The sequence below is a fragment of the Rhamphochromis longiceps genome, linkage group LG13 (genome assembly GCF_057381845.1).
Source record: "Rhamphochromis longiceps isolate RC_006_pf linkage group LG13, R_longiceps_female_GT1.1, whole genome shotgun sequence".
Taxonomy (NCBI): Eukaryota; Metazoa; Chordata; class Actinopteri; order Cichliformes; family Cichlidae; genus Rhamphochromis; species Rhamphochromis longiceps.
In genome coordinates, this window is record NC_140569.1 from 28391819 (window position 1) to 28419044 (window position 27226).

The 27226-nt window shown below is 40.9% G+C and overlaps 1 protein-coding gene across 1 annotated transcript; it reads left to right on the forward strand.

Moving 5' to 3' along the window:
• Positions 1-1986: 1986 nt before the first annotated feature.
• Positions 1987-25763, forward strand: LOC146656044 (rho-related GTP-binding protein RhoQ). Its single transcript, XM_085428911.1, has 5 exons — positions 1987-2543; positions 2839-2897; positions 17200-17364; positions 20528-20623; positions 23071-25763. Exons 1-5 carry the CDS (start codon positions 2402-2404, stop codon positions 23230-23232), a joined length of 624 nt encoding a protein of 207 aa, XP_085285037.1. The 5' UTR covers positions 1987-2401; the 3' UTR covers positions 23233-25763.
• Positions 25764-27226: the final 1463 nt, after the last annotated feature.

Consider the following 27226-nt stretch of genomic DNA (forward strand, 5'->3'; position numbering starts at 1 on the left):
CACGTGGTCACCCAAAACACTCAAACGCATTGATTAACATGTCGAACATCAGTCAGGTTAAAACTGCTAAAGATCCATGATGATAGACAACATCCAACTTTATGCAGGTGTTGTCACTTTGCAGTATGAAAGGCGCCATATAGCAGCTACATCTTGTGGGCGCTTGGCTTGACTGGAGGCTATAATTAACCTTGTCATTTAAAACCCACTGATATCTACCGGAAGTGAAATCATAACAGTGGTTTCATGAATGCTCCTCCTCCTGCCACCATCCAGCCCAACGCAGGGAGCGGTGCCTCCAATGTAACACCTTCAGCAGGAGTACTACATGTATGAGGTAATTGTTGTTTGGTCATGTGAGCCGCTGCAGCAGCTGTCAAATGTGATGATAGCAGGAGAATCCTCGGCACCGCCCCCTTCAGCTGATTGGACAGGTCGTAGTCGCCTAGGGACCATCAACCAAGAGATCATCTTATAGAGGGAAGGGGTGGGCGGTTATAAAGATTAGTTTGAACAACACACGGAGATAGATTGAAGAATAGAAACTATTGATGTTGTAAAACTTTACAGTAAAGCCTCTGACTTCTGACATCTCACTTTAAATGCCTGCAAACTGGTGTTGTTGTGGTACTGTGGCTTGTGCTTATTTGCTGACTCTATTATTATTATTATTTTCTTTCACACAATCAGTTTCTAGATATGAGACTTTCCAGCCAAACTGTGACTTGGCTGATTATAAATGTAGATTGTGTTTTCACTTGAAGATGGTATCTGGTTGGTGTGGTTATATTTTACTGCTGTTCTGCTGCTGCACTGCCTCATCTCACATTTATAAACTCAGAAATAAAACAAAAGATAAGGTGTGAACATGGACTGCAACAGCGCTATCAAATGTGTGGTCTAAGCGAGACGAGCTCTTCAAAACAAACTTGTCTCTTGTTGCACCAAACTTTTAAGATTAAGAAGTCTTTAGCTGACTTTGGGATTCCCCTTAGCTTTCTCCAGGTCTTGACTCTTTAAATGCCCACAAAGCAGAGACAAAGATTTGGAGAGAGAAGAAAATAGGCTGCACATGTGCCTGCTCACTCCTTTTCACTTCAAAAAGAGTCGCTCCTTATTAAGATGGCTAGGGGTGCACTAATTCAAGGAGACAGCCCACACCTGGCCAACTGCATTGCAGAGGTCAAATCTGTGTGCCTCCTTCACTTCTTTCATAAACACATGCCTCCTCCTGTGGCGTCTCCATCTGCAGCTCCCCGGTCCCATCTCACATATCGCATATTCCATCCATCCCACACACACACACACACACACACACACACACACACACACACACACACACACACACACACACACACACACACACACACACACACACACACACACACACACAGCAGGACAGTAAGGATGGATCGTCTATTCATCCTCGCAGCCACAAAGTCATGTGAAAAGCAAACAGAGAGAGAGGGAGACGCCTAAATTTAGAGGCTGAATGTTGACTTAGACTTAGGTTACACCATTTCCAAACCGACAGACTGGGTATATTCTTTCATTTTATTAACAAGTGTTCAGTGACACATGCATGTCTGGCCAACATATATCACTACTGTCTTTATTTAAAGATTTATTGATACTTTAAAGGAGGTTTAATGTAAAATTCTTTCCATGGACATCCTACTGTGAAGCTTATAAGCCAATAAACTTTGTACCAGCCTTGGATTGAGAACGATTCAGATGGTGTGTGTGTGGAAACTAATGGTAAGTTTATCTCAAAAACAGGATATTGTTTTATTTCCTGTGACACCCCCTAACAGAAATCTAATGTTTGCACACGGGATCCTTCTAAAGAAGCGTAAATAGTGTAATTACTCTGTGATCCAGGCATTCACAGCAGGCGGACTGTACTTTATCCGGAGCCCCTTGGTTTTAAACCCAAGCCCCGCCTCTTCAGTAGGCTAAGCGCACCCACCTTATCCACCAGCGGCACAGTGCGCCAGGGAGCAAGAGCGCAGGCTGCACCGTGGAGCGGGCATGGTAGACATGCAGTACCGGCAGACCGCTTCTCCCAGAAAACGCTTCCGATATTGGGTTTAAGGAGACAGCTTATTTGAAAGCCGGCTTGGGCCGAGGGGATCTTATTCTTTCTGACAGTCGTACAAAAAATACAATTAAAAAAAGGAACTCATTGACATTTGGAAGAACCTGATGGGTAGTGGGGAGGAGGGGAGAACGATGCAGTTCCAGCCCGACTCGGTGAGCCGCGCAGTCCGCCTCCGACGCTGGTGATGCCCGCCGTGCGGGGATCACCGCCCAGCAGCAGCAGCAAGAGGAGGAACAGAAGGAGGAGGTCAGGATAACAAGGGCGTCAGGGGCCGATGATGTCGTTGGGAAGGTCGGGATCATGGCAAACGGAACCGGTACTATCATGTTAAAATGCGTCGTGGTCGGAGACGGTGCGGTGGGTAAAACGTGTCTGCTGATGAGCTATGCCAATGACGCCTTTCCAGAGGAGTATGTACCCACGGTCTTTGATCATTATGCAGGTAGGAACACAGTTCTGCTGTTCGCCTTTATTATCTCATAATAGCGTGACATGCTGAGCTGCTGCCGCTCTGTGCTCACTGATAATTGGCCACATGCGAATCTAAGAGAAGAGAGATTTTAGAGACCCCCACCCCACCACTCTTCCTCCAACTGCATTGCATCTGTTGCTATAATCAAAACCACTTGTTTGTCGTCTTCATAGCACAGAGGGGCTGGGACCCCCCCACCCACCAGCACTCCCCACCCTCACCCCTTGGTTCCTCCTCTAAACTGCTCTTTGTCATTTCCTTACAGTGAGCGTCAACGTCGGGGGAAAGCAGTACTTGTTGGGACTGTATGACACAGCTGGTCAGGTAAAGTTTATTTTTTCCTCTGGCTCTGTGCCAAGCACGTCAAGGACACGCACACATGCACACACGCTCCAGCTCTATCTCGGTCTCTCCATGTGCTCCTGGGACCAATAACTATCCAACAGTGCCTTGGAAACACCCACAGGCTTCATATTCAGGCCAGGCACTAAGCTGCAACAGGTGATGGGTTTCGCACATGGCTTTAACTGCCTGAGTGTGCTGTGGCGTGGACAGTGATGGCAGTGAAGGGGTTTCAATAGTTCTATTATGTGGAGAACAGGGCTCCTATGTCCAGTAGTGATGTCACAGGTTTGTTAATAGGGCTGCTTAATGCATGGGCCTTGTCTTTACAATGTGCCATTCAGTGGGCAAGAGTTACAACTGTAATACACACACACACACACACACACACACACACACACACACACACACACACACACACACACACACACAAAATATTGTGTCCCCTCAGCAGAAGAGCCAGTGTACACACAGATGGAGGAAGCTACTTGAAACACACAGCACACAGAAGCTCACCGAGGTGTGCGTATAGGAAAGACCCTGAATTATTTGTTTTTAGTGTAAAAGTTGTCATTTGGTTTTTATGGCGGTTTTGGTTTGATGTGAATAGCTAAGCGACAGCAGCTAAAGAGGAAGCAGTTAGCACATCAACTCTTTACATGTTAGTTATGTCAAAATTTGGTGCTTCAATCTTTGAGATTTCACACTATGACTGTATGCAAAGTCTTCATCAGTGTTTTTCATTATTGATTATAGGAGATGGTTATCAGCAAATTAGCTGAAAATGAAAACCAAGAACTAAAAAAGAATTGTATTCAAACACAATCTGTAGAAACATTTGCAGGTTGGATGCCTGTTTGACATATACTGACAGTGTAGTTTGGAGACTACATGAACCTGTGTGCCAGTGAAGCTACTTGTATCCAGGTGTCCCAGTAAAGGTGATGGGAGGTGTTGGGTTTAACTTTCGCAGGATGTCGTTGAAGCATTATGTTAGGAAAGAAGCTGAAAAAGGCTCCAAAAAGAATTTCTAAAGGCCACATTGGCAGGTACTACCAACCTCAAACTAAGCAAAAATTGTGCCTTTGAAACTAAAATAATATTTGTTATTCACTGGGAACTAGGGCTGTGCGATATGACCAAAATCTCATATCCCGATATAAAACCTCTATCGTCCGATAACGATATAAATCACAAAAAAAATAATATTTTCTGTAAATTCTGTGAATCTCGGGTAGGTGAAGTGTTTCCAGTTGGGCGTCGTGTACCTGGAGTCGAGTGTTTTAACAGATGTATGAAACTACACATTTTTAGACATAGGTTGTAACGGCCGCCGTTTTCTTTGTGAGTATTTATTACACGGCGTGCTGCGGGGAAAAGCCTGTTCTAACGTTTGAGTCTAAGGTTGATTTTTTTAGCACCTGACGGCTCTTTTTTTTTTGCTTCTCATCCGTCAATACTCTGCATACTTTTTCACGTGATTCCGTTTATTTTGAAAAGTCTCAACAGAATCTTGAGGTTTATTGTGAAAGGTTTATGTGGAAAATAAACTAGCGGACATGCGATGGTTTTACCGTCGTTGTTGCTAAAGACAACCAATAAAAACAGGCGCTTGTCCGTCAGTAGTGTGGTTTCTATTAAATATAAGAGAAAGAGAGAACTTTAAGAAATTAATATAGCCACTACAGTGACCATCAAAACCATGAACAAACAGTTTATTTTGCGACACCACAAAACAAACGATAGCGTAAAATGAAACATAGATGTTTTTATATCGTCATCCGATATATATCGTTATATCGAACAGCCCTACTGGGAATGATTAGACCGTTCCCAAAAGACTAATCAACACCTAATCAACCATTTTTAACTGCTAAACGACTTATCATTTGCTGGCTTTACATGGAAGTTTGCAGTGGACCTTTATTTTTTTAAGTAGTTTCACAGTGAACTTTGACTGTTTGTTCTAACAGATCGCCATTTACATTTTCGATGGTAACTTGCAGGCTCTACCTGAGCAGATTTAGGCGGCCCATCTACCTGCAGAGAGCATCTCTTGTCAAATGGGGGCAGTCAAAAAATATGTCGTACAGCCGCTCTGTGGGCTACTCTTGTGCTTTTGTCGGTCCATGAGTCAGCCACGGAAAAGAGCAAAGTTACAAACAGACAAAGAGCTGACGTCAAGCTGAGTGTTAAAAACAACACTGTCACTGTCTGCGCTTTTCCTGCTGCTTCTGTTCCTGACGAACTCCGCCGCTCCATCTCTTTTCCGGCCCACTTGTCGGCCGGTCTGCATTTGCTTGACGCGCAGCATCATCCACACCGCGTACTGTGCAGTTGGGTTTTTGGAAGAACTCACAGGAGCACATTTGTGGTGGTTGAAATTCCAAAAAATATCTCCTCAGGTGGGCACAGACACAGTAGCTTAAACTTAAGCCTAGTTTAGTTGCGCAGTGCCTCACCTTTGGTAACATGTTCTTCTATGTTTATTGTTCAGTGACGTTAGTGGTCCACTGATCCAACTTTTCCACCTCCGATTCGGTACAGATACCTTGCTTTAGCGTATCTTCTGATACACTGTTACATTAATAAGCATTTGATGATCTCTGCACCTTTAATAATGAGATTTGACACTTAAGTATATATGGTTCATTATGGTTTGATGACCGTTAGTGTGGGTTCTGGAATATTCCAAGTAAATAATTATGTAGGCATTTATTGAACTGGTAAGAAAATAAAGCACAATAGGCTCAAAATACAACAAAGAAAAAAAAAATATCAACGTTATTCACCTTGATTAAATTGCACAAGGATTAGGCTTTAACCTCCTAGGACCTGGCATTTTGGGTTATTTAGACCAAAATACTCAAGTTTGCTCTACAAGGGCCTGATATCCACTTACGAGGACATTATACTGCTACTGTTCTATCGACATTTTAAATGAATATCCTCATATGTGGCTCTCATTTTTCTCAGAAACAAAAATTAGGTAAAAAAAAAATCTGGTAATTCTTTGTTTTTACATTCATCGTCTCCCAATCAGCCCAAATATCAATGGAAGAGTTCGGGTCTTAGGAGGTTAATGAAGTTGATGACCAAGTGTTGTTTTATCCCAAGTGCAGTAAAACCTTCCAAATAAGCGTTTCACAAACTGTGACGACAGTGTGAGTGAGCAAGTGATGTTATCGTCATCTCTGTTTGTTTTTCTTTTGTTTTTTTTTAGTTGTGCCAACTAACATGACCGAGGCTACTTTGGATGTGCAGTAAACGTGTGCATGGTGGTGGGAGCATCGTGGTTTAGGCTTTCTTTGCTACCTCAGTCTGGATGCTTCACAGCCATTTTGAGAAAAAGGATTTCATAATTGTGCCATCAAATTTTAAAGAACAGTGTCAGGGTAGCACTTCATGGCCTGAATCTTTGGAGAGGTTTGGTGAAAACACGAGTAAATCATCAAGCACAAAAAAACAAGGAAATTAATGATTTTAGGAATTACAGAGTCAGTTTTATCACATTACCTAATTAGGATGCCATGGCATGACCTAGGGAGAGCTGTCCAGTCAAGACATCTAAGCAGTACTGATGAACTCGAAACTGTTTGTTAGCTCTAAAATTCCCCCATCATTGTGAAAGTCTTATTAGCAGCAACAGGAAATGTCTGATCGAGGTTCTCCAAATCGCTAAATTCATGAGATCACTTTCTTTTTCTATAGTCTGCTGTTTGGACAGTGTTATTAGCTTAGTCAGATCATGTTTGTGACTCAGATGACAATCAGGCCACATATTATGTGTAATGCGCTCAGAAATCCCAATAATTTCAAATGGCAAAAGCTCTGAATGGGCCTCTCTTGTATCATTTCACGATTTTCAGGCGTTTCTATGGCTAAAGCAAAGGACTAAAGGCACCCTGTAGATTTTTAAACCTCCAGTAGTGATTTAAAGCAAGAGTTTAGTGTGTGTAACAGATTTTTATTTTGTGCATGTACAAGAACCAGAAAAGCATGTGGACAGCTGCATAGACCTTCCTGTGTAGGGTATGTCTCTTTCCTGCTCATTAACAGTTGGCAGCTCAGAATAACCTAGCAATAGTTCAACAGCTGAGCAGTAGAAGAAGAAGGCATGCTTACTGTATATTGCACAACTCATAATACTCAAACACTGGCTGTGCAAATGAGGAGGAAGGAAATGGATTCAGCACTTTTTTAGACACGAGACTAACACACAGTGTGCTTTGGTGAGAAAAACTGAATGCACTCAACTATGATTTTCTTGCGTTAAGGCCTTCTGGTCTAACTTCAGCTGCACTGCAGGACAGCGAACAGTCAGTCACCCATGATTAACCTCCTCATACTTACAGCAACCTAAAACTACACTCTTGCCAGAAGCTGAGTAGTTATTAACACTTTCCTCGTGACCTGTTCCGATGTGATCCATGCAGCAGAGAGACAAATGCAAAGCTCAGAAAGGTCAGCTTTGGCATATTTAGCTGGTTTCCTTCACAAACCCTGATTCACACACAAATCTGTGAGTGGGAAAAGATCGCAGACAGCCTGCATTTTTCTTCCCTGTCTTAAACAGCTACCTGTGGCTGCGCTATAATTTTCCCCCAAGAAAACAGATGGTAGAAGTGTTACTACTCACTTGTGAAAAGAGGAACACAACCTTTTGTCTATTCTGGCGTGTTTGATAGGCTGTGTGTGTGTGTGTGTGTGTCAGAGGAGGGTTTGTTTTCAGCTGATTCAGAGTGTCTCTGAAATGGAGAAGTTCTCCCAGATGTCTGCTGTGGGCGCCGTCGGCCTCCCAGAGTAGAGTTACTGCTCTTGAAAATGTGCCCCCTCACGTTTCTCCCGTGCCTCCGCCCCCGACTCGGCTGACCTCTTTATGTGGAGCAGAAGGCCAGCTGGTAATGTTTATAGCTTCAGCGTCTGATCAAAGACTCGATGCCCCCAAAGAGAGGAAAGGGGGAGGAAAATAGTGTGTGTGAGACAGAAAGAGGAAGAGAGAGAGACAGATGCGGGAGGCTAATCAAGTGTGTGTGTGTGTGGGGGGGGGGGGGTGAAATAGCTTTGGTTAAATTCAGACGCCTCTGTTTCGTTTTCCTTTCCATTTCTCTCCTGTTGATGTAAAACTCGCCCTTCATTACGTCCACCTCTGTCCTGCGCTACACGTGTTCATTTGGCTTCGATCTCCCTGCAATATTTATATTCCTGGCGTAGGCTGGAGCTCCCATAATGCTTCGCTAATTCCCAACGCCTATCAGCAACCTTACGTACGCATTGGGGTCGCGACTCTGTGCTGTCACGTTGGTGTCACATGTCACTCAGTGCCACATAATCACAGCTCGGCTCTGAACCCAGTGCCGCTGCGCCGCATCTGTTGTTGCTATTGCTTCCCTGCCAGTTATTGTCTGCGTCTCTACTCCAAGCACCGCCTTTTGAATTATTCCATATGGAAGGTCTGTGAAGTCTAATTTGCTGCAATGTGGCGAGGGAGCAGAGGGGAAAGTCTTTACTTATTCATTCATTCATTCATTCATTCATTCAGTCATTCTGCTGCTGCTGCTGCTGCTGCTGCACTCAAGAAAATCTAGCACCACTGGCGAGGAGGAGCAGGAGGAAACAGGAAGTGGATGCTAAGTGCACTAGAGCCAATGGAAACGACATTTAAGGACAGGAGCTCAGGAGCTGCGACCCCGAGGGATCCGTGTCTTACTACGCTATTAACTTCCACTTTGTAGTTGGATTGTTGCTGATTTGCTCAGCATGTCAGATGCACTTCCTATGATCACTTTCACATTTCCTGTCCAGGCTTTGGGTACAGTCTGATGAGTCTTTTTTGACTCAGCAACCCAAGGTGGCCTAGTGACCCAATAGGGGTGAAAGGATGACAGGTGGGGACGCGAGTGGGGTTTGGAAGAGGGGGAAACTGGTTTTACTCAGCCATGAGCCGGTCACCAGTCAGCTGCTCCAACACAGAGAAACAGGAGTGCTGTGGGCACACCTCAGAAAGAGATTTTACACTTCAGAACAACTCTAGTGCTATTCTCTTGAATGGAGTCAACTAATTTGCACATTGCCTGACGATTATTAGTGATTAATCAGTCAGTTTGCAACTAATGGATTCTCCTTTTAATAAAGTATCAGAATAGTGAAAAAAGCTCATCACACTTTATAAAAATCTAAGGCTAAATACTGAAATGCTAGACTAGAGCTCGACCGATACAGGATTTTTAAAAGTGCTCTCTAGTGGAAAACCAGATCCAAAATTAACACGCATCACGTGATTGAAAGGTGTTTGTTCCATTGCTTTACTTTAGAATTCGTTACATTTAGTTCTAAATGCTGCTGGTAACGTAAACTTGCTTTATTAATATTTACTTTGTTTGCACTGTGGCTCAGAAAGTGTTCCTCGATGATGAACGCGACCGCACGTTCAGGACTTCTTAGCTCTGTCCTGTCTTGTTTCAAATGTCACATCATATGAGGTTGACATAGTTGGAATTTTTGAACCAATGACAATAAAGGTCTCAAAGCCTTTTTAGGGTTTTTTTTTTCTGCTTTTATTGGGATAGTGCAGTGGAGAGAAGACAGGAAGGCTGGGAGATCAGGGGGAAGGCATACAGTAAGTCCCAGCAGGCCTCAGGGTCTGCAACAGCCTTTCAGTTTATGGGTTGCTTGCTTTACCCAGTGAGCTGTACCAGTGCCCAGAGGTCTTGAATCTTGAAAAAGAAAGTCTTTGTTGACCTTTTGGAAAAATTAGCAGGAGTTGGCTCATTATATCACTTGGCTATGCTGTTGAGACCGGTGCATGAAAGGGTGTTGATAAATGAAAAAAACACTGGATATTCTCTGTGGCTTTGAAACTTGTGCTTGGACTTTGATTGAAATACCAGACTACAGCTTCTGACTTAGCAAAGGGTGTGTAATGCATTTTTCTGCCATTTGGATTGGCCTTTGAAGTCAGCACCAGGATTTACATTTTGAAATGATTTAACTCTCTTCTTGTCTTTGTGAAATGTGCCATGATGTGCAGCACAGCTGGCACCCATCTGGCTTGTAGCTTACAATGCAAAGACGGGTTTTTAGCAGCTTGTGTATTTACAACACAGGCATGTGCCCTCTCTGAAAACAACATGAAAGACGCATAGGACTGATTCCCAGCATGTACATAGTGTTGTGATCCCAATACGCCAGCTTCTCTGGAGGCCTGCTGTGAGTGAATAGGTGATGATTTTCAAGTCTAGAATGAAAACCTCTGTCGGTTTTCTTCTGCTCATCCAGTTCAGGGATGGATGTGGGGATTAAGGATCCTGTCCTTGTTGTCATAGGGCAAGTGGTGTGGTTCACCTAGGACAGGTCACCAGGCTAACACCTGGACACAGGCACAGTTAATCTGACATGAATGTCTTTGGACTGTGGAAGGAAACTGGAGTACCCCGAGGCAGACACAGGAAGATGATGCAGAAAGGCCCATGCAAACCAGAGGGTTTGAATCTTCCTGATGTGGTTTGACAGTGTTAACCACTGCACCACAAAGCTGCTTATAGTGAATATCTGAAAATGCAAAATGGAACACCAAACACCTAACCAGTGACCACATATTTGGGTAGGTGTCTGGTGTAATTATGGGTCCCAGTCAAAATAACATGAAAAACAACTTTGCAGTTAGTGGTAATATGGATGGAGTCAGTTATTTTCGCGTATACAGGCGCTGGCACAGTGTTTAGTGTAGGAATCCACTGTTATGTTGTAACGCTTTCCCTTCCCGCCATGCAAATTTTTCCAACTCCCAGAATACCTGACCAGCGTTTGACTCAGGCACGTTGCCATGAGCATGCTTGCTCCTACTGCAAATTGAGGACATGCTGTTACTCTTGAATTAAACAGCTGGGGCCTGTAGTTTAAGAAAATGATTGCGAAATGGTTGTTTGTGAATATTCGCAGCTGTGGATTCACGTGCGTTTAGTCCTCCGGAGAATTTGTTTCCTTTTTTTGCTTTTTGCAGCAGGAACAAAAAGGCTCAAAATCAAAGCCAAACGACACAGAGCAGGATCGAGTGTAGGACCTGAGGTGACCTCCTGTGACATCATCGGGGTCTTGACAAAGCTCGATATTAACGTACGAGGAAATCATACAAACTGTTTTTGCGTTTGGGGCTTCCGTACAACCCGTAAAAAAACAAAAAAAAACAAATACCCCTTAAAACCCAAGTGTAAATATTTAACCCAGTGTGACTTCAGTGCAATGAGACAATCCTTAGCAACAACATGAGAACAAGACAGGTAATGTTCATAGGACATTCAGACAAAGACCTGAGAAACATGACAAAATGCAACAATGCAACCCGTTCAATATTATTGTACTGTGAGATATGATGGTTGTCTATTTAAGAAAGAGGGGGGGGGGGGGGCAGGGGGGGAAGAGAATAAAGATATAATGCACCAATGCAGACCAGTTCAGTGCTATTAAGAAGTTGGATATGGTTATTGTCCGTGAGAGGGGGGCAGAGAGGGGAGGGGGCAGAGTTCAGGAGCCTCACAGCCTGTGGATACAGGCTGTTGGCCAGTCTGGATGTTCTGGCCTGTATAGACCTGTACCTTCTCCCTGAGGGCAGCAGGTGGAAAAGGTGGCGCGCAGGGTGATGTTGGTCCCGCAGGATACTGTGCACCCTCCTCAGACAGCGAGTGGGGAAGATATTACTAATCTCTGGCAGAATTGTTCCAATAATTCTGCCAGCTTCTTTCACCACCCGCTGGAGTGCTTGCTGGTCGGCCTTGGTGCAGCTGGGGAACCACACTAGAAATCCATACGTCAGAACGCTGCTGATGGCACAGTTGTAGAAGTTCAACATCAGAGGTCTGGGAATGTGTGCGCTCCGCAGTCTCCTCAGGTAGTAGAGGCGCTGTTCGGCCTTCCGTGCAACTAAGGTGATATGGTTGCCCCAGGACAGGTCCTCGGTCAAAGAACAATTTCATTGTTCTTTGACAATGACAATAAATAAAATAAATACTAAATACTAAATCATACAAACTGTTTTTACTAGCTGAGTAATGCTAAGATGAGTAAACTCATATTTATAGAGAAAGTCATTGGTTTTCCCTTTGGTTCCTTCTCCAAATTTGTTCATTCATTTGAGTGAGTAAGCGCTTGGATTAGTGGATTATCCCTTAAGGCCATTACCAAAATGCTCCATTATCAAAACACACTGCATCCTGTGGTAAAGAATTGATATACATTTGGACTGTCAGTTTTATATATTAGTGTTAATAAAAGCTTTGTTCTTTGTTGTCTATTTACTGCTGTCATTAACATCTATAAATAGAAACGCTGAACAGCCAACTTTTTGAATGAACTATGGCAGGATGCTCTCACTGTACAGGCATGAATGGACAGAGTGCATTAGAGCTTCAGTCCGTGATTAATGATCATTAATCGCCATTAGTGGGAGTAGAAAAAGGCACCACCCCCTCCCTTTTTCTTTTTTTGTTGCTGTTTTTTTTTACTCCCGAGGTGAAATAAAGTATTTTGAAATGTGCAGCTTGGCAGATCGGAGTCGGAACTTTGTGATCAGAAGCGTCTCTGCCTGGGCTTGCTTTCCCACCCGGCAGCCATGTTAGAGCGAGCGTCTCTGACGCTGTTGATATAGGCGGTTTATAGAGCCCCGAGGAGGCGATGGAAGTAGAAAGGGAGAAAGATAGAAGAGAGAGAGAGTTGTGGAGATGGAGAGGAGGAGGGAATGACTCACTGATATAGCACTCATATGTCACTGAGTCAACAGAGCGCAGTCACACAGCCGAGCGCTCACAGTGGCTCATTGAAGGCGCTGAGTCTGGCCCTGATGGAAGTGTATGGGCATGTATAGACAGACGCTGATAGAGTTTAATGTACACATGCACAAGCTGCTCCTGTTCCCCTTTTTTTTCCCCCTCCATCATTCCTTTCCCGCTGATCATAATATTTACGGTACACTCCCGGCTAACTTGGACAGATCGTTGTGCAGCGTCTGCGATGCGCTCATGAACTGCTGGACTGAACTAATAAAAATGTGGGACATATTTTTAATGGAAACTTTTATCCAGAGCACCTTCACGGCAGCGATGGTGTAAACAGTTCTGTTCATTAAATCCGGGATTGAGCGCTGGAGACGTGTTGGACGATACACTGTGAAGACTCTGAATGGCTGCTGTGTTTGCCGTGCGCTGAGGAAACTGTACAGAGATGGGTATCAAACAAGCTTCGGGCCTGTTTACAGTAAACTGCTGAGCGGCTTCCACTGCGTCTGCAGCTTGTGGGGAAATCGGATTCATTTGTGCAGGCAAAGGTTATAGGAAATAAAGGCAAAGGAAATAAATAATCTAAATGGACATAGTGTAGGATCTGATGGAGGTGGACAATGTCCCCAGCACCACCACCAAAAGTAAAAATGTGAATTTCAACCAGATATCTAGATCATATTTAGATGCTATTACAGAAATGCAGATGCCTATGCCTCTGTGAACAGAACATCCACAGCCGACAGAGTATCAAAAATCTGTTTATGCCATTAAAAATTAAACAAAAAGGCATCTTTTTCTCGACGTCTCTTCACTAACCTGATAAGATGCTTTCAGTTTTTAATCAATATTATTTGGCAAAGTCACCTTCAACATTTTTCAGTGTCTTTGCTGGGCGGGTAGAATTTGCTTCTCTCTTGTATTACTTTGAAGCAATCGTATTGATAATCAAGCGCCTGATCAACGGACTCCTCGCCGTTAATGCAGTTGCACTTCAAACAGTTGCCTTGCCCGTTAAATACGTGTATTTAAAAGACTAATTCAAAGTGCTTTAATTCTGCAACCCTCTACGGGTAATAATCGAAACACGTACTGTTAGAAAGAGCGGATTCGTGAGTTTGACGTGGTTGAAAGTTGGTAGCAGTGACCCCAGACGTGCTCGCCAAGGTATGAGACGAGTCTGGAGGGGGGACACTTGTGAACATCCTATGTTTTGTATGTAAAACATTATATTAAGTCATGTATTTTAAAACATTTGGCAAATTTCTCTTTCCATCACTTTTAAAGAAATAACCCTTTTAAAATCAGATGTGACCTCGAAGGCTGTAAGAGCAAGTTAATGTCACTATCAGCTCATCCAGGATGCACTAAATATTCATCGCAGCACCCTTACACCAAAACAGTCTATGGATGTGCCATTCTTAACAATATCTGAATTGTTACCTGATAACACTGCTCCCGTTAATTCAAATAAAGTCGCTTCTAGGCCCAGAAAAACCAGGTGTAATCTTGGATTACATGAAGAACCAAAAAATACTTAAAGATCTAAAACAGTCCAATCTACCTGCAAGCTATGAGTTGGTGTGCAGGGAACAACGGGTACTGTTTTAAAGACCAAAGCTGCTCACACCAAACATCAGATTTTTTTCATTGTTTATTACTATTTTTGTATCAAATGAGTCATTATTAATGGATAGGCATGACCTGACAGGTTTATTAAATGTTGGCTAACCCAAAGAACGAAATACCTGACAAGTCATGATCCTTAATCATAATGACGCTGAACATGAAGGTTAAACAATTCAATATTGCCACATCTCAGTGTTGTAGCAGTGCCCAGAATGAGTTCTACACCTTGATATGCACTAAATGTGTGTAGTGCAGGTTAGTAATGCACTTTGAGGTCGATGTTCTCAGAGTATTTTTTAAATCCGGTCAAAACTGAGGCAGCAGACACAGGAATATCCCGATGTCATTTCTTATTTTAGGTAAAGCTTATGAAACACTGATAATACAGCTCACCGGCATTTTCTCATTAGTTGCTCGGTATGATGGTTTTTCCTTCTTACTTGTGAAATAACATGTCTGTTGGAGACGGTTTATTCTTAGATAATCCTGGTAATAGGCTTTAAATTTATTTTTGTCAACCACTGGAAATATCGCTCTAAAGTTAAGAAATTATATACCTGGACTTCATGTGTAACATACTATAGCTGACAGTGTGCAAATAATTGCAAAATCTGACAGCTGAGAAACTTTCCATCAGATCATTTTAGTCATGCTCGTGTTTCACCTTTGCCTAAACTGTATAACATGTGTCGTGCACAAGGTTTAAAGATTATTCTTATTAATTTTGCTCTCAGGTTTGCTACAAGCACCGGATAGTTTGCACTCAAAATGGTTTTATCGGGTGCGGAGGTTCAGCTAGTGTCAGGTAAGATGACACAGGAAATGTACTTAACTTATTGTGCTGTTGAAACACTCAACCAGCCAGTGTAACAAAACTCAACTCCCCCGAGCACTCTGAGGCAATTTTTTACGCATGAAATAAGGACATCTTGAAAATCAGGTCGGAGTGTTTACCACATTTATAGATGTCTTTTTTTCAGATGTGGCACACGGCAAGAAGCGCTCTGCTTTAATGTTTTGTCACTACTGGAAATGTTCTATGTGTTTTGGTTAATGGAGAAGCCTGAATAGAACCTGCGTGAGGCAGCGTGCATGATGCCAGTGGTTAATCTGTTAATCGCACATTGATGCAATCCAAGAATCCCACATGCTTTGTGCTTGGGAAGTCACAGGTGAGCAGCAATCTCCAATCCGATTAGCTTTACGTGTATTTTTATCTGGTATTGCAGAGAAAAGTTCAGGGTTGCGGTACCTGTGTGAACATAGCTTAAGAAAAAAAAGCCTCTAAGAGTTGTTTGAAATCCCTGCATGAGCCCCATCTGTGAAATATCGCACTCATTTGGAAGTAAGAGGATGAAATACTCGTAAAGTATTGAATTATATCCACTTGACCTATTCCAGTGAGGCATTGTTGACTAATGCACAACATGAGCACAGGGCTTGAAGATTTGTATGCTTATTTTATCATCTGCTCCAATTCAATATAAAGTCTGTATATCTTAAATCCATTACCCGGGTGACAAAAAAGGAGGACGCCTCTGCCTGGCTGATGTACTGCTGTTTGAGGAGTTTCCTGTCATTCTGCTCATTTGCAAAGCCATTCCCAGCGGTTTGTAATTGAGTTATAGGCGATTTGGTGATAGCACACTGTGCTGTCTGCTTTGGCAAAGAATTGAACTCGCTGAAGGCATCAAGATGAAAGAGTTTAATTCCAGTGTTTGGTTGTCCTTTTGCAGCATCTTGGTCAGACGTTGTATTCAATCTTCTTGAATTCAGTGTCGCAGACAATAAAAGTGACAGAACTGAGACTGATTCACTCAGTCAAGTTGGTCTGGTTGAGTCATATCTCCTTACGGGAGATTCATTGATTCCCCATGTCTCTAACCAGCGGCAGGAAAAACGTGCCATCAGTAGACGTGAGATAGGTCGTGAATATTTATATGAGCGCAACTCAGACACTATGTCGAAAAGACTTCATCTTTGGCGAGGACAAGGGAGCGCCTGATCTGGCTCACAAAGGGCAGTGTGTAAGCCGTGAGACCAGTTTTCCCGTGATTCACTCGCGTACGTCAGTTTGAAGAGGAAAAAGAACTCCACGGGACTCCGATGTGAAAAGATGTAACAAAAAATTTATTCCACAGTTTTTGCATCTTACAGGAGTGGTCAGGTTTAACTTGTCCTCAACAAAATAACCTACTACGGTAGGAAAACCGTGTGGCTCTGTTCTACCCTGCTGCCCCGTATAGCTTATGCCGTGTTAACTCCTTTTCTCTCTCTCTCCCCCCTCCCGTACCGCATGCACTAATTTGCATACATCCGTGATGCCCGGATTTTACTATAAACACGAGTCTTTAAGGCACATGTATTCATGGTACTACGTAACCTAGTTCCACCATAAACATGCATCTATTTCCTAAAATTATTAATTACACAAACAAGCTTAACAACAGCGAAATATAAATACTAAAACATATGAACTATCTTAACTTGGCTCCCACAGGCAGTGTTGCATTGGTGAATTGGTCATTTACACCACACAGATATCGGAGATGGCAGTGTGTCTGGTTCTCAGCATCTTGTGGTGATGCCTTGTGCTCAGCTCGCATTAGAGGACTGCAAATGTGATATAATAACTGATTGTCTGTCAGAAAGGGAACTCTCACATTAACGTCATCTTCTTGGCATTCGTTTCTTGTTTTAACTCGGACCCTAATGCACATAACACGGCTCAGGAGCCACTTTGGCACTGTGTAGCTCTCTGGTCATCATTCTGAGCTCATCTCATAATCCTTTAATAATCGATGAGTAAGAGTTTCTCAGATGTGAGGAACAGGAGTGAATCATATCTTCTGATTGTTAACTGGTGCTGCTCTGTCTTCTCCCAGGAGGACTACGACCGCCTGAGGCCGTTGTCCTACCCGATGACCGATGTCTTCCTCATCTGCTTCTCTGTGGTCAACCCCGCCAGCTTCCAGAATGTGCGTGAAGAATGGGTGCCCGAGTTGCAGGAGTACGCTCCCAGTGTCCCTTACTTGCTCATCGGCACGCAGGTTGGTTCTGGAAACACGTAACAGACGCTTCCCATTCTCAGCTGCTTTGCGCATATGTGGTGGATGTACCTGCATTTGTCATTTCTGACACGCTGGAATGAAATGAGGTTACCAGAGAAGAATACACTGTTGAGCTCATACCTGATGTTTTCAGATAGAGATGAAAAGGAATGAAAAATAAACTCAGTTACTTAGACATATTGAACAAACTTTAATCATTTTCATCCAGTATCAGTCTGATCCTGACTCAGAAAGCTAGACCAAGTACAACAGTGACAACGTGGAAGTCCACTTTATATACATACATGGAGGTGGTGCAACTACACTTTCCTTCACAGCTTTGTTATAGTTTTTTGCTTTATTGGTGACAGTGGTGTCGCTGCCGGTTTCTCGCTCTCATTCTTATTAAGCTTGGCGGAAGACTTATTTTACTGCTCTTATGGTAACATTATGTGCTGTCAACGGCCTGATTAACATTATTTCACTTCACTTGTATCCTGTCAGTTCCACTCTACCCACAATGTATGTGTGAGTGTGTTTGTTTGTTTGTGTGTGTGAGAAGATGCACATACAATCAGGGAAAGGGGCATAAGATCAGTGAAAAAATGCCTGTCGTCATTAATTCACTAATAAATATTATTTAAATTAAAAATTTACTTATTATAAGTAAATTTATATTCCTGGATGTATTTATTTTTTTTAGGTTTTGTTTTTATAAGGTTATGTGAGCAAGTGTAAGTCAAGTCTAATGTTATCTTACATAAAGGAATGATTCTCAGTCGCTAACATAAGGATGATTAGCACAAGCGAGATTACATAATTTTAGCGTTAGCACAAATGCCAATAGCAAGTGCTGCTGTACATTAACAAACATGCTGGTTACTCTAACATGAATATATATAATATGGAATATAAAAACAGTAAAAAAAAAAAACCAAACACACAACAAAAAATGAAAAAACTGGGACACAGTTTTGTAAATTTTACCAGAAAGCTTTGTTAGCATGCTAGTTGCATCCTTGCAGTTAGCTACAGTGACAAAGCAATCTCTCCATTCCTCCGTCTGTAGCTGTCAAGTAATCCTCCCGCTGTGCTTCTGTCTCATAATCCGCCTCCTTTGTCTGTGTTTACATTCACACACTGAGCTGCTGTACTTCACATAACCCTCGTGTCTCTTTTCTAAAAGCATCTGATTGATATCTCTGCTGTTGTAATAAGAGCTCAGCTGAGGAGCTGACGTATGAGAAATAAAGGAAAATTTCACATTCAGAAGACAGCAGAACTTTGCTGTGGTATTAAAAGTTGAAGCCATTATTTTATTAACAGCTAGATTTTCATAAAATAAATCAGCACCTAGCATAATCCATCTATCCATTCTGCTCCGCTAAGCTATTTTTTTTTTCACACCAAACACCATAATATCAAACCCATTTCTTTATAAATGACTATAAACAAAATATTGTATTAGATTACACATAAAAAAGACAAATGATGATAACTGATCAACTGGGAAAACATGAAGCACCTTCATCCATGTTAAATGTGATCTTTAATTGCAGCCCTAATATTACTTAGGCAAGGTATCTTTGAGAACGGTGGGAACATGACAAAACATCGCAGCTGCCCATTAAAGAGGACTAAGACACAACTAAGAGTAGGCGCATATCTAAAAGTACAGGTGCTGAAATAGACAGTAGGTGGTAGCATGGAGGAATTAGATATTAGCTGTCTGGCTAATACTGTAGTACTCCACAGCTGACTCTAGATTTATTTGTGTTTCTCTGATTCATGCAGTTATTTAGTGGGGGATAAAAAAGTGGTGTAACCTACCATTTACCAAGAAAGTTGAAAAGTGATAAAGAACAATGTATTTTCTTTTTCTTACACTGTTTTCTTCAACTTAGAAATTAGCCTATTTCAGTATAAACACCATCCAGACTTTGTTTTTTCTGCTTTGCACTGGTGTTGTGATTACATCATGAGTCATGCAGTGTATTAGTTTGGTGATTAACTCATGAAATATATTATCAATGCATAAGGTTGATGTAAAATGTATGTATTAACCCTCTAATTTGCTTACCATCGTGTCATATGTCAATTAACTGTATCCTTCACTCTGATTGGTAGTCGCTTCAATCGTTTGCTTCAAAGTTGAGAGAAGTTTAACTTGGGAACCGTGCTTTTTGCAGTGTATTACAAGTTGGAAGTAATGAAGTTGGTAAAGTTGTTGACTGAAACATTAAAGCTTTGGTCTGTAAAACCAAAACACCGAGCTGAAAGATGCTAAAGTGATCAGTAATGCTGAGGGCAGATGTAGATCCGAGTCTGGAAGAGACCATTTTCAAATTCCACAATTATGTTTTTCAGCCACTGTCACTATAAAAGTACTAATTAGTGCAGCTTTAAGCCCAGCCACTCATGTAGTCGGGGAGCTGTGAAGATGAGCCAAAGAACAGAAGAAATTATTTATTAAATAACAGCAAAAATATGGAACGGCCAGTACAAACCTGACCAACGATCTCAGGCTGATTTGTCACATATCGCTTTAGGCGTTTTATGTCCCCGTGTTAAATGTGAGGTTTAAATCTGTTAAAGAAGCAATTAACAGTTTACTGATTCTTATGACACAACATTAATCCAGAGCATTAGCTTATTTCTTAAACCTTAAAAGTCACGGCCAATATCGCGCTTGCTTAAAACTGAGGGCAGTTGATGTTTACTGCGCTGTTATCAGTTCCTGCTATAACTCACTCGCCGCTCCACTGGCTGGATGCTGATATGTGCACGCTGCCGCAAATCTCCCCAATCAAGAAATGGGTTAATGAAGGCCACTTCCTGTTAGCTTTAGCAGTTGGATTCGTTGATTGTAACAGGTTATTACTGAGATATGGACGGGCTGTAGGTGGAGAGCGTTCCAGTGAATAAAAGCAGAGTGAAGAAACTTGTGGTTGTCTGTGAAATTGCTTTGCACAAGAGCAGGAAGTGTGGGCCAACATGGCTGTGTTACAAAATGAGAGCTCGCGCTGTCAGTTACAGCTCATTCCTATGTATAGATGCAATGATGAAATCCCTCTGTGTTACGCAAATATGAGCTATTAATAAAATCTATATCATAACAGCAATACTAATGTTGACTCAGCTAAAAGAAGCGTATCTTTTTCAGATTGATCTCCGTGATGACCCCAAAACCATTGCCAAACTAAATGACATGAAGGAGAAGCCCATTGCCACCGAGCAAGGACAGAAACTGGCAAAGGAGGTTTGTATGCCGAACTAAAGGGAAGCTTCTATTTTCACTTTCGCTGTTGCAGAATTGAGCTGCCCAGTCCAGTTAGATTCCTGTGTGTTGATTTGACCTAGGAATGTCTCTTTAGAAATTCTTGGAATCAAGACCTTTGCGCATTCTTTGAGTTACAATGAATCCGGGAATACATTCCGAACCAACACAGATGTCCAGCAGAGTTCGAGACTCTGCACCATAGATACCAAAGGCGATCTGTGATTAATCACTCCTGTCAGAGCATGAATAAGGCTCAGTCTTTCAAAACATTACTGCCTAGATTCATTTTAAAGTCTATATTCGTGCCGTTTTGGCAATGTAAGATTTCAATGCGATTCTCATCTCATGGAGTCATGAAGTTTTCTGAGGCCTCAAGGAAACTTGGAAGAACATGTCGGGTCAAATTAGACCCCTTTTCCTCAAAGTGAGCAGCATTTTACCTTGGGTATTGTTTCCTATAGTTGCTGTTGTAGGTAACCCATCTTCCATAATCCAACTCAAGATTAGAATTTTTTTTTTTTTTTAAAGGGTAAATTTCAAATATTTTTAAGAAATAGTTTATCCAGTCATGTGAAAAATAACTATTTCCCATATTTGAAGAAGCAAAAGTGATTCTAATTGAAAAAGTACATAGTAAAAATACATCCTAGTCCAACAATTGATGCAAAACACTTTGAGGGAGTGATAGATTGCAGCTTTTCCTGTATAAATAAAGGTCTATTGCTTGCTTTGCTGTTTGGGATCCCATCATGCCAACATCTAAAGAACATTTTGAGGCCTTCAGAAGCAAAGTCTGTAAGTCTGGTAAATTATTTAAAGGAGCTCCAAACAGTTCAGAAAGAAAAGAAGGAAAAAAATCATCCCATTGTAAGGAAAAGTAGTGTGGATTTCATGACTGGCTGCCCTGTTACATTCAAGTCAGTAACAGATATTTTGATATAAAAACCAGTCTGATGATCTAAAAATTCCATCAGAAGATATAAAGGGAACTCTTGCAGCTCCTTTGTTAACACGTCATGTGCCTTCACAGTTCTACACTGCAGACAGATTTCACCTGGGAGCAGTGCCACTAATGGTATTTGCTGTTCAAAAAGAGCTTTAAAGCAAAGCTACCGTTGGCCGTTGCAGAGTTCAGGCCTTCTAAAATAACCGTGCTCTGGACGGTCAGATCAAAGATAAATTTGTTTGGCCACAGTAAAAACAGGCATTTTTGGTGAAGATCAAAGTCAACATTTTAGAAGAAAAGCTGAAAAATCATGATAGTGAAAATGTTTGAGGTTACTGTGATTCCTTTGGACAGTACAAAGGAGTGACTCGACAAAAGAAATAAAAGTGTTTACAAATCTTTAATTTGGATCCCCAATGAATGCTAACCTCTAAAAAGCTCGTTAGTTAGGCGCTAAAGAGCTGTTTTTGGTCTAGCCGTTTTGCAAAGCAATTTTTTACACAAATCAGGTGTTTGAAGGGCCTTTTTTCATATTGGACATGAAATAATAAATGTTTCTGGCTTTAAAGGGCTAACTTATTTATTCAGTTATGTGAACATTCATCGGGCTGTTTTCTATACTTGAGCGGCCTCCATAAACATTCCTGTACTGGCCTTGCTCACTTGCCATTAGCTTCTAAAGTTACCCACTAATATCAACCATAGCCAAAGCAAATAATATATGATTACACTGCTAGCCTGATACAATTATAGCATTCAGTGTTTCTAGCTAGCAGAGCTGCTGCTGAGCCTCTTCCACTCTTATTACATTTCCTTTTTAATGGATGGGTGTCGTAGCATTGTGGCAGAGGTGATCCAAAAACCCAGACTGGTAAACAGATACTCTTAGACACTTTTATAGCTCTAAAGAAAATATAAATCTTTAAAAAAATGGTGAAAACTGTGCTTCTCTGTTTTCCAGTTACATCCATCTTACAGTTCATACTTTAGGACTGCTTAATATCCAAAGGTACAAAGGTGGCACTTGCATATAAACCATAGAAAAAAGCTGTTAAATAACAAACATGTCAACTTTACCAAGAAGCACGAGAGAAAATGGAGATAAGTTATATGCTACATAGATGTATTTGAGATCAGGAATTTAATTTTCTTCTGATCTTTAAGCCAATCACTTGCCAGATATCTCTATGTCAATGACCGGACCTCCATTTTTTTTCTTGGATGAAGCCCATAAGGGTGAAAAGTTGGCATGTTCGTTGACACTGGCAGACTAAATTGGTAAAGTTCAGATTCATCAACTTTTTCCTGATGTTTTGTGCAAGTGACGTCTTTGTGCCTTTGGGTATTTAACTCTTTGATAGTGCTACAGTTTGGCATATCTACCAATCTACAAGAAAGTGAACATTTTCCAAACTATTTTAATGTCAGTGCCGTTTGAACGTTGCGTTGCTGTGACTGACGATCCCTCTGTTCTCTTTAGATTGGTGCATGTTGCTATGTGGAATGTTCAGCATTGACCCAGAAGGGCCTGAAGACGGTGTTTGACGAGGCCATCATCGCCATCCTGACCCCCAAGAGAAAGAAGGGGTCTCTGAAAAGGAGACTGGGGCCTCGCTGCATTAACTGCTGTCTGATTACGTGATTACATATACTCAGAGATCATTCAGCAATCAACCACAAACCAAACCTGAACTGAGAACAAAAGACTGGCAGAAAAATGCACAGACAGCAGCTGAGACAAAAGAGAGGACTGAAAGGACAAAACGAGAGCCACTTTGGAGCTCTTTGATGGCCATAACTCTTTCTTGCTGTCCAGCACTGGGGTTAGGGTTGCAGTTTACTACCAAAGGAGCACAAAGCCCAAGTCAGTCTCTTCTTTTAAAAGACTTTTGCCTCAGAAGTACATTCTTTTATAACCATTTTTAATCATTTTTCTGTATAGTGTTGTTGTATGCTGTCATGTATGGACAAAAAAACAAAAACAAAAAAACAAAACACAAAATGACATTGAATGACTAATGCTACATTTTAAAGAGCTCATGTCATTTCTGTTTATGGGAGGTAGATTATTGATTAGTATATTTCTAAATACAAGATCAGATGTGCAAGAGAAAAGACCAGAAATAATGAGCTATTGAAAGAGAGGCTGGCTTTAGTGACACTGTGACGGTGTCCAGGATACTTTTCTGGACATAAGGGCCCAGTTCTTTTTGTTTAAAACTTCTTCCAAAAAGATCTTTGGCCCAAAAAAAAAGTCTGTCTCCAATTATTTGTCGTTTGAGAACCTGCTAATGAAAAACCACACAAGATTGTGTTGGGACAAACGCAGTTCGGATGTCAGATTTTGGATCTAGGACTGAGTGATCTTAAAGTTTGAAAGTCTTGTTTTTTGCCTTATGGAAAATGGGAAAAAATGTTCTATAGCGTGGCATGCCAAAACATTCGGAAAGTTAAGTTGGGAGTCTGATGTCTTAATCAGAGACTGAGGTTTATTATCCATTTTTGAAATCTATATAATCCAGAGTTTATGAAAAGTCAATCTGTGCAAATAACACTTTATGAGCTTATAAATGTATTTCCTTTATTTTCTGTTATTCTGCAATAATTCTTTAATCGACATTTAAGGAAGTTCTACAAAGAGAAAAGGAGACGAGGGATCTCATTTCAGAAATGAAACTCTGATTCATATCAACGTCCAAAGACTCCAATGCACACGCTTTTATCGAAGTCCGATAGCTGAGATGACCCAATGCTGTACATCTATTGCACAACATGAAGCACAGATGGTGACACTTTGTTTCCTAGCAAAGCCAAGCACATTTCTCTGCTTTCAGAAACTGACCCCATCCCAGAATAGACCGACTGAACCACAGAAGATGCACATTGCTCTATCGGGCACAAGTATGAGCGTAGCACACCATCTTCAGAGTTTATCAAGTCGACAAAAAGTGGTTGGGATGTTTCCTTGAACGTCCCGAATTTCAATTCTTTAGGAAGTGCACAACTGATCCAAACTTCTGAAGTGGTATGAAGGGTTGAAGAACTAGCTGCAACAGCTGTTAGTTAGTAAGCTGTTGCTAATCCTACTTATAAGTTAGGTCGTTACATTTTGGAGATGTGTTCATTACTACATCAAGTTGCACCACAAAAAGTAGTTGCATACAAGGACATTTGTTGTCACTAAATATTTCCACCTAATGGCCTAGTAGCTGCAAAATAATGTAAGATATGTCAGCTAGCTGAAAAGGCTAATGTTAGCTTCATAGCTGACATATTTGACCATATTTCAAAATAATGTTTATTAAGCTATTTATAAGATGAGGAAAATTATCTCTTACACTTTAAAATAATTTCCAAGTTACAAAATGTTATGCCAATAGCATTAAATGTCAAACATATTGTAAATTAGATCAGCATAATCACCGATTGGTGCTTGTTTTAATGTAGCAACTACTTAGCCTTCTGAAACTGTTGTTTTGGGCATTTTTGATAAAGTTATGTGATATTCTTCAGATCGTATCACAACCATTTCAACCCAAATGACTAAAGCCTTTTCAAGCTTAGATGATTTTTTTTTAAATGTTAAATGGTGCAACTTAGTTCGGCAAATCACCAGTTTGAAACTAGCCATTAGCGACTTAGCTAGATATATGAATAGTTGGAACAACCCATGTGCAGGAGACAAAAAGTCTTTCAAAAAGTCTGAATCAAAAAAATAGTGTTTTAGGCAATAAGGTCCTGAAATGAAAGCCAGAAGAGATTTAAGGAATTTTTGACCAGCACCCATGGACTATCCCTGTCATTTAAGCGATCTCATAAAGAATCTGTCACCTGTGAATTGCATTACAATTTAAATAGAATTGGAGATAATAATTAAACTTTAGGATCTAGAGCAATTACTCCACCCATTCCCCTCCACAAAACAAAGTGTATGCAACAAAGGTCTCCAGCCAATATGTTTATAGGTATGTAACAACTGGAGGTCGGGACTGAACTTTTCTTGCAAGACAGACATAAAAATGCCAGTGCTTCTTGTTTTTATGCATTTGTTATTAGCTTTTTAAAATCTTTAAAAAGAAAAAAAAAAGATTTTAATCAAAGGTGCCAACTTGCTGTTAACTTTCTGTTCAGAGTCAGATACAATGTTTGATTAAAGCTTTAATGTAAAAGGTGCTCCTCCTCTCTGTCCCAGCCTGCGTTGTTGTAACTGTCTTTTTGAGCAGCAGACGACTGCAGGGTGAACAAGCCTTCTATCTACTGGACAGTTTTGCTTGCTTATGTTGTGTGAAGGTCCACCCTCAGGATCCAGGACCTATAAGTGCCACAGCCACCGATGCATTCTCCCGTTGATGCTTCTTTCTTCTCAATAAATGTGTTTACTGTCTTAAAAAGTCAGCTTGGGGATTTAACTTGGAGTGGGCCAGATGTGATGTGGGATGCATTTGTGGAATAAACCTTTGCTATGCTTATGTTCATAACAGGTTAGATAAGAAGGTCAGGAGAAATAGATATTAAAAAACACACACAGCATTAATGCATTAAAGATTTACAGTGCTGTGAAAACGTATTTGCCCACTTCCTGATTTCTTATATTTGCATAACTGTCACACTGTCACACATATGAGATCATCAAACAGACTTTAATATTAGAGAAAGGTAACCTGAGTACAAGTTTTACTCTTGTTAAAGTTTTAACTCTTGTTAAATCAGGAGTTATCTCCGATTGATCACATATTTTGTTTGGAAAGTTTAGTCCAGTTTCTCTTAATTAAATTATGTTTTTAAAACTGCAATTGGTATTTATGCTCTTTATATTATATTCAAATAAGTTTGCTGATCTGAAACGTGAAAGCGTGACAAATACACAAAAAAGTTTGCATCTTTTATTTTGAAACTTAAAAAAGGAAATTAATCTGTTTATGTTTAAATCTATTTTTGAGATTATAAGATGAATTGATTTATCTCTTGGGCAGGAGCGCCACTCACTGGGTGCAGTCTATATGTTCCTCTCTGTGGAACAATTAACTTCACTTTACATACACAGTTTAAAATTTTACTCTGTTTATTTGGTGTGGAAATTTACAGTATCACTGGATGTATCAGTATATGACAGTACCTCATAGTGGAACATATTTAACTCATAAACATTTATGATGCTGCTAAAAAATCAGTGTTCAATAATTTATTCATGCAAACTTCAAACAACACATTTCCATTCATTTTTGTACGAGTTCCTTCACTGTGATATAAACTATTTTATATTGAAAAAACAAAGTTCAGGCACATATGGCTGAAAATTTTTTTTAACACTCTGAAATCGAACATAGCACTTTTTTACAGTCTAAGTTATTTGCATGTCTCTCATTATTGTGCACGTATGGCTAAAATTTGACGGTACACATTAATGCAGTTTAAAATTTCCAAAGCATGATTTCAACTGAAGAAATTATTTTTTTACAAAACTGTTAAGTAAAACTGTGTAGATCTCCATATTATAGCTCTGAAGGGGATAAATCACCTTTTATGTGACCCGTAATATCGAGGAGCATTTCATCTCAGAAGTTAAGACTCTTTATTAATGCTTGGTATCACTTTCATGCATGTTGACCAAAAAGCCACAGGGTTTCCTTTACTGG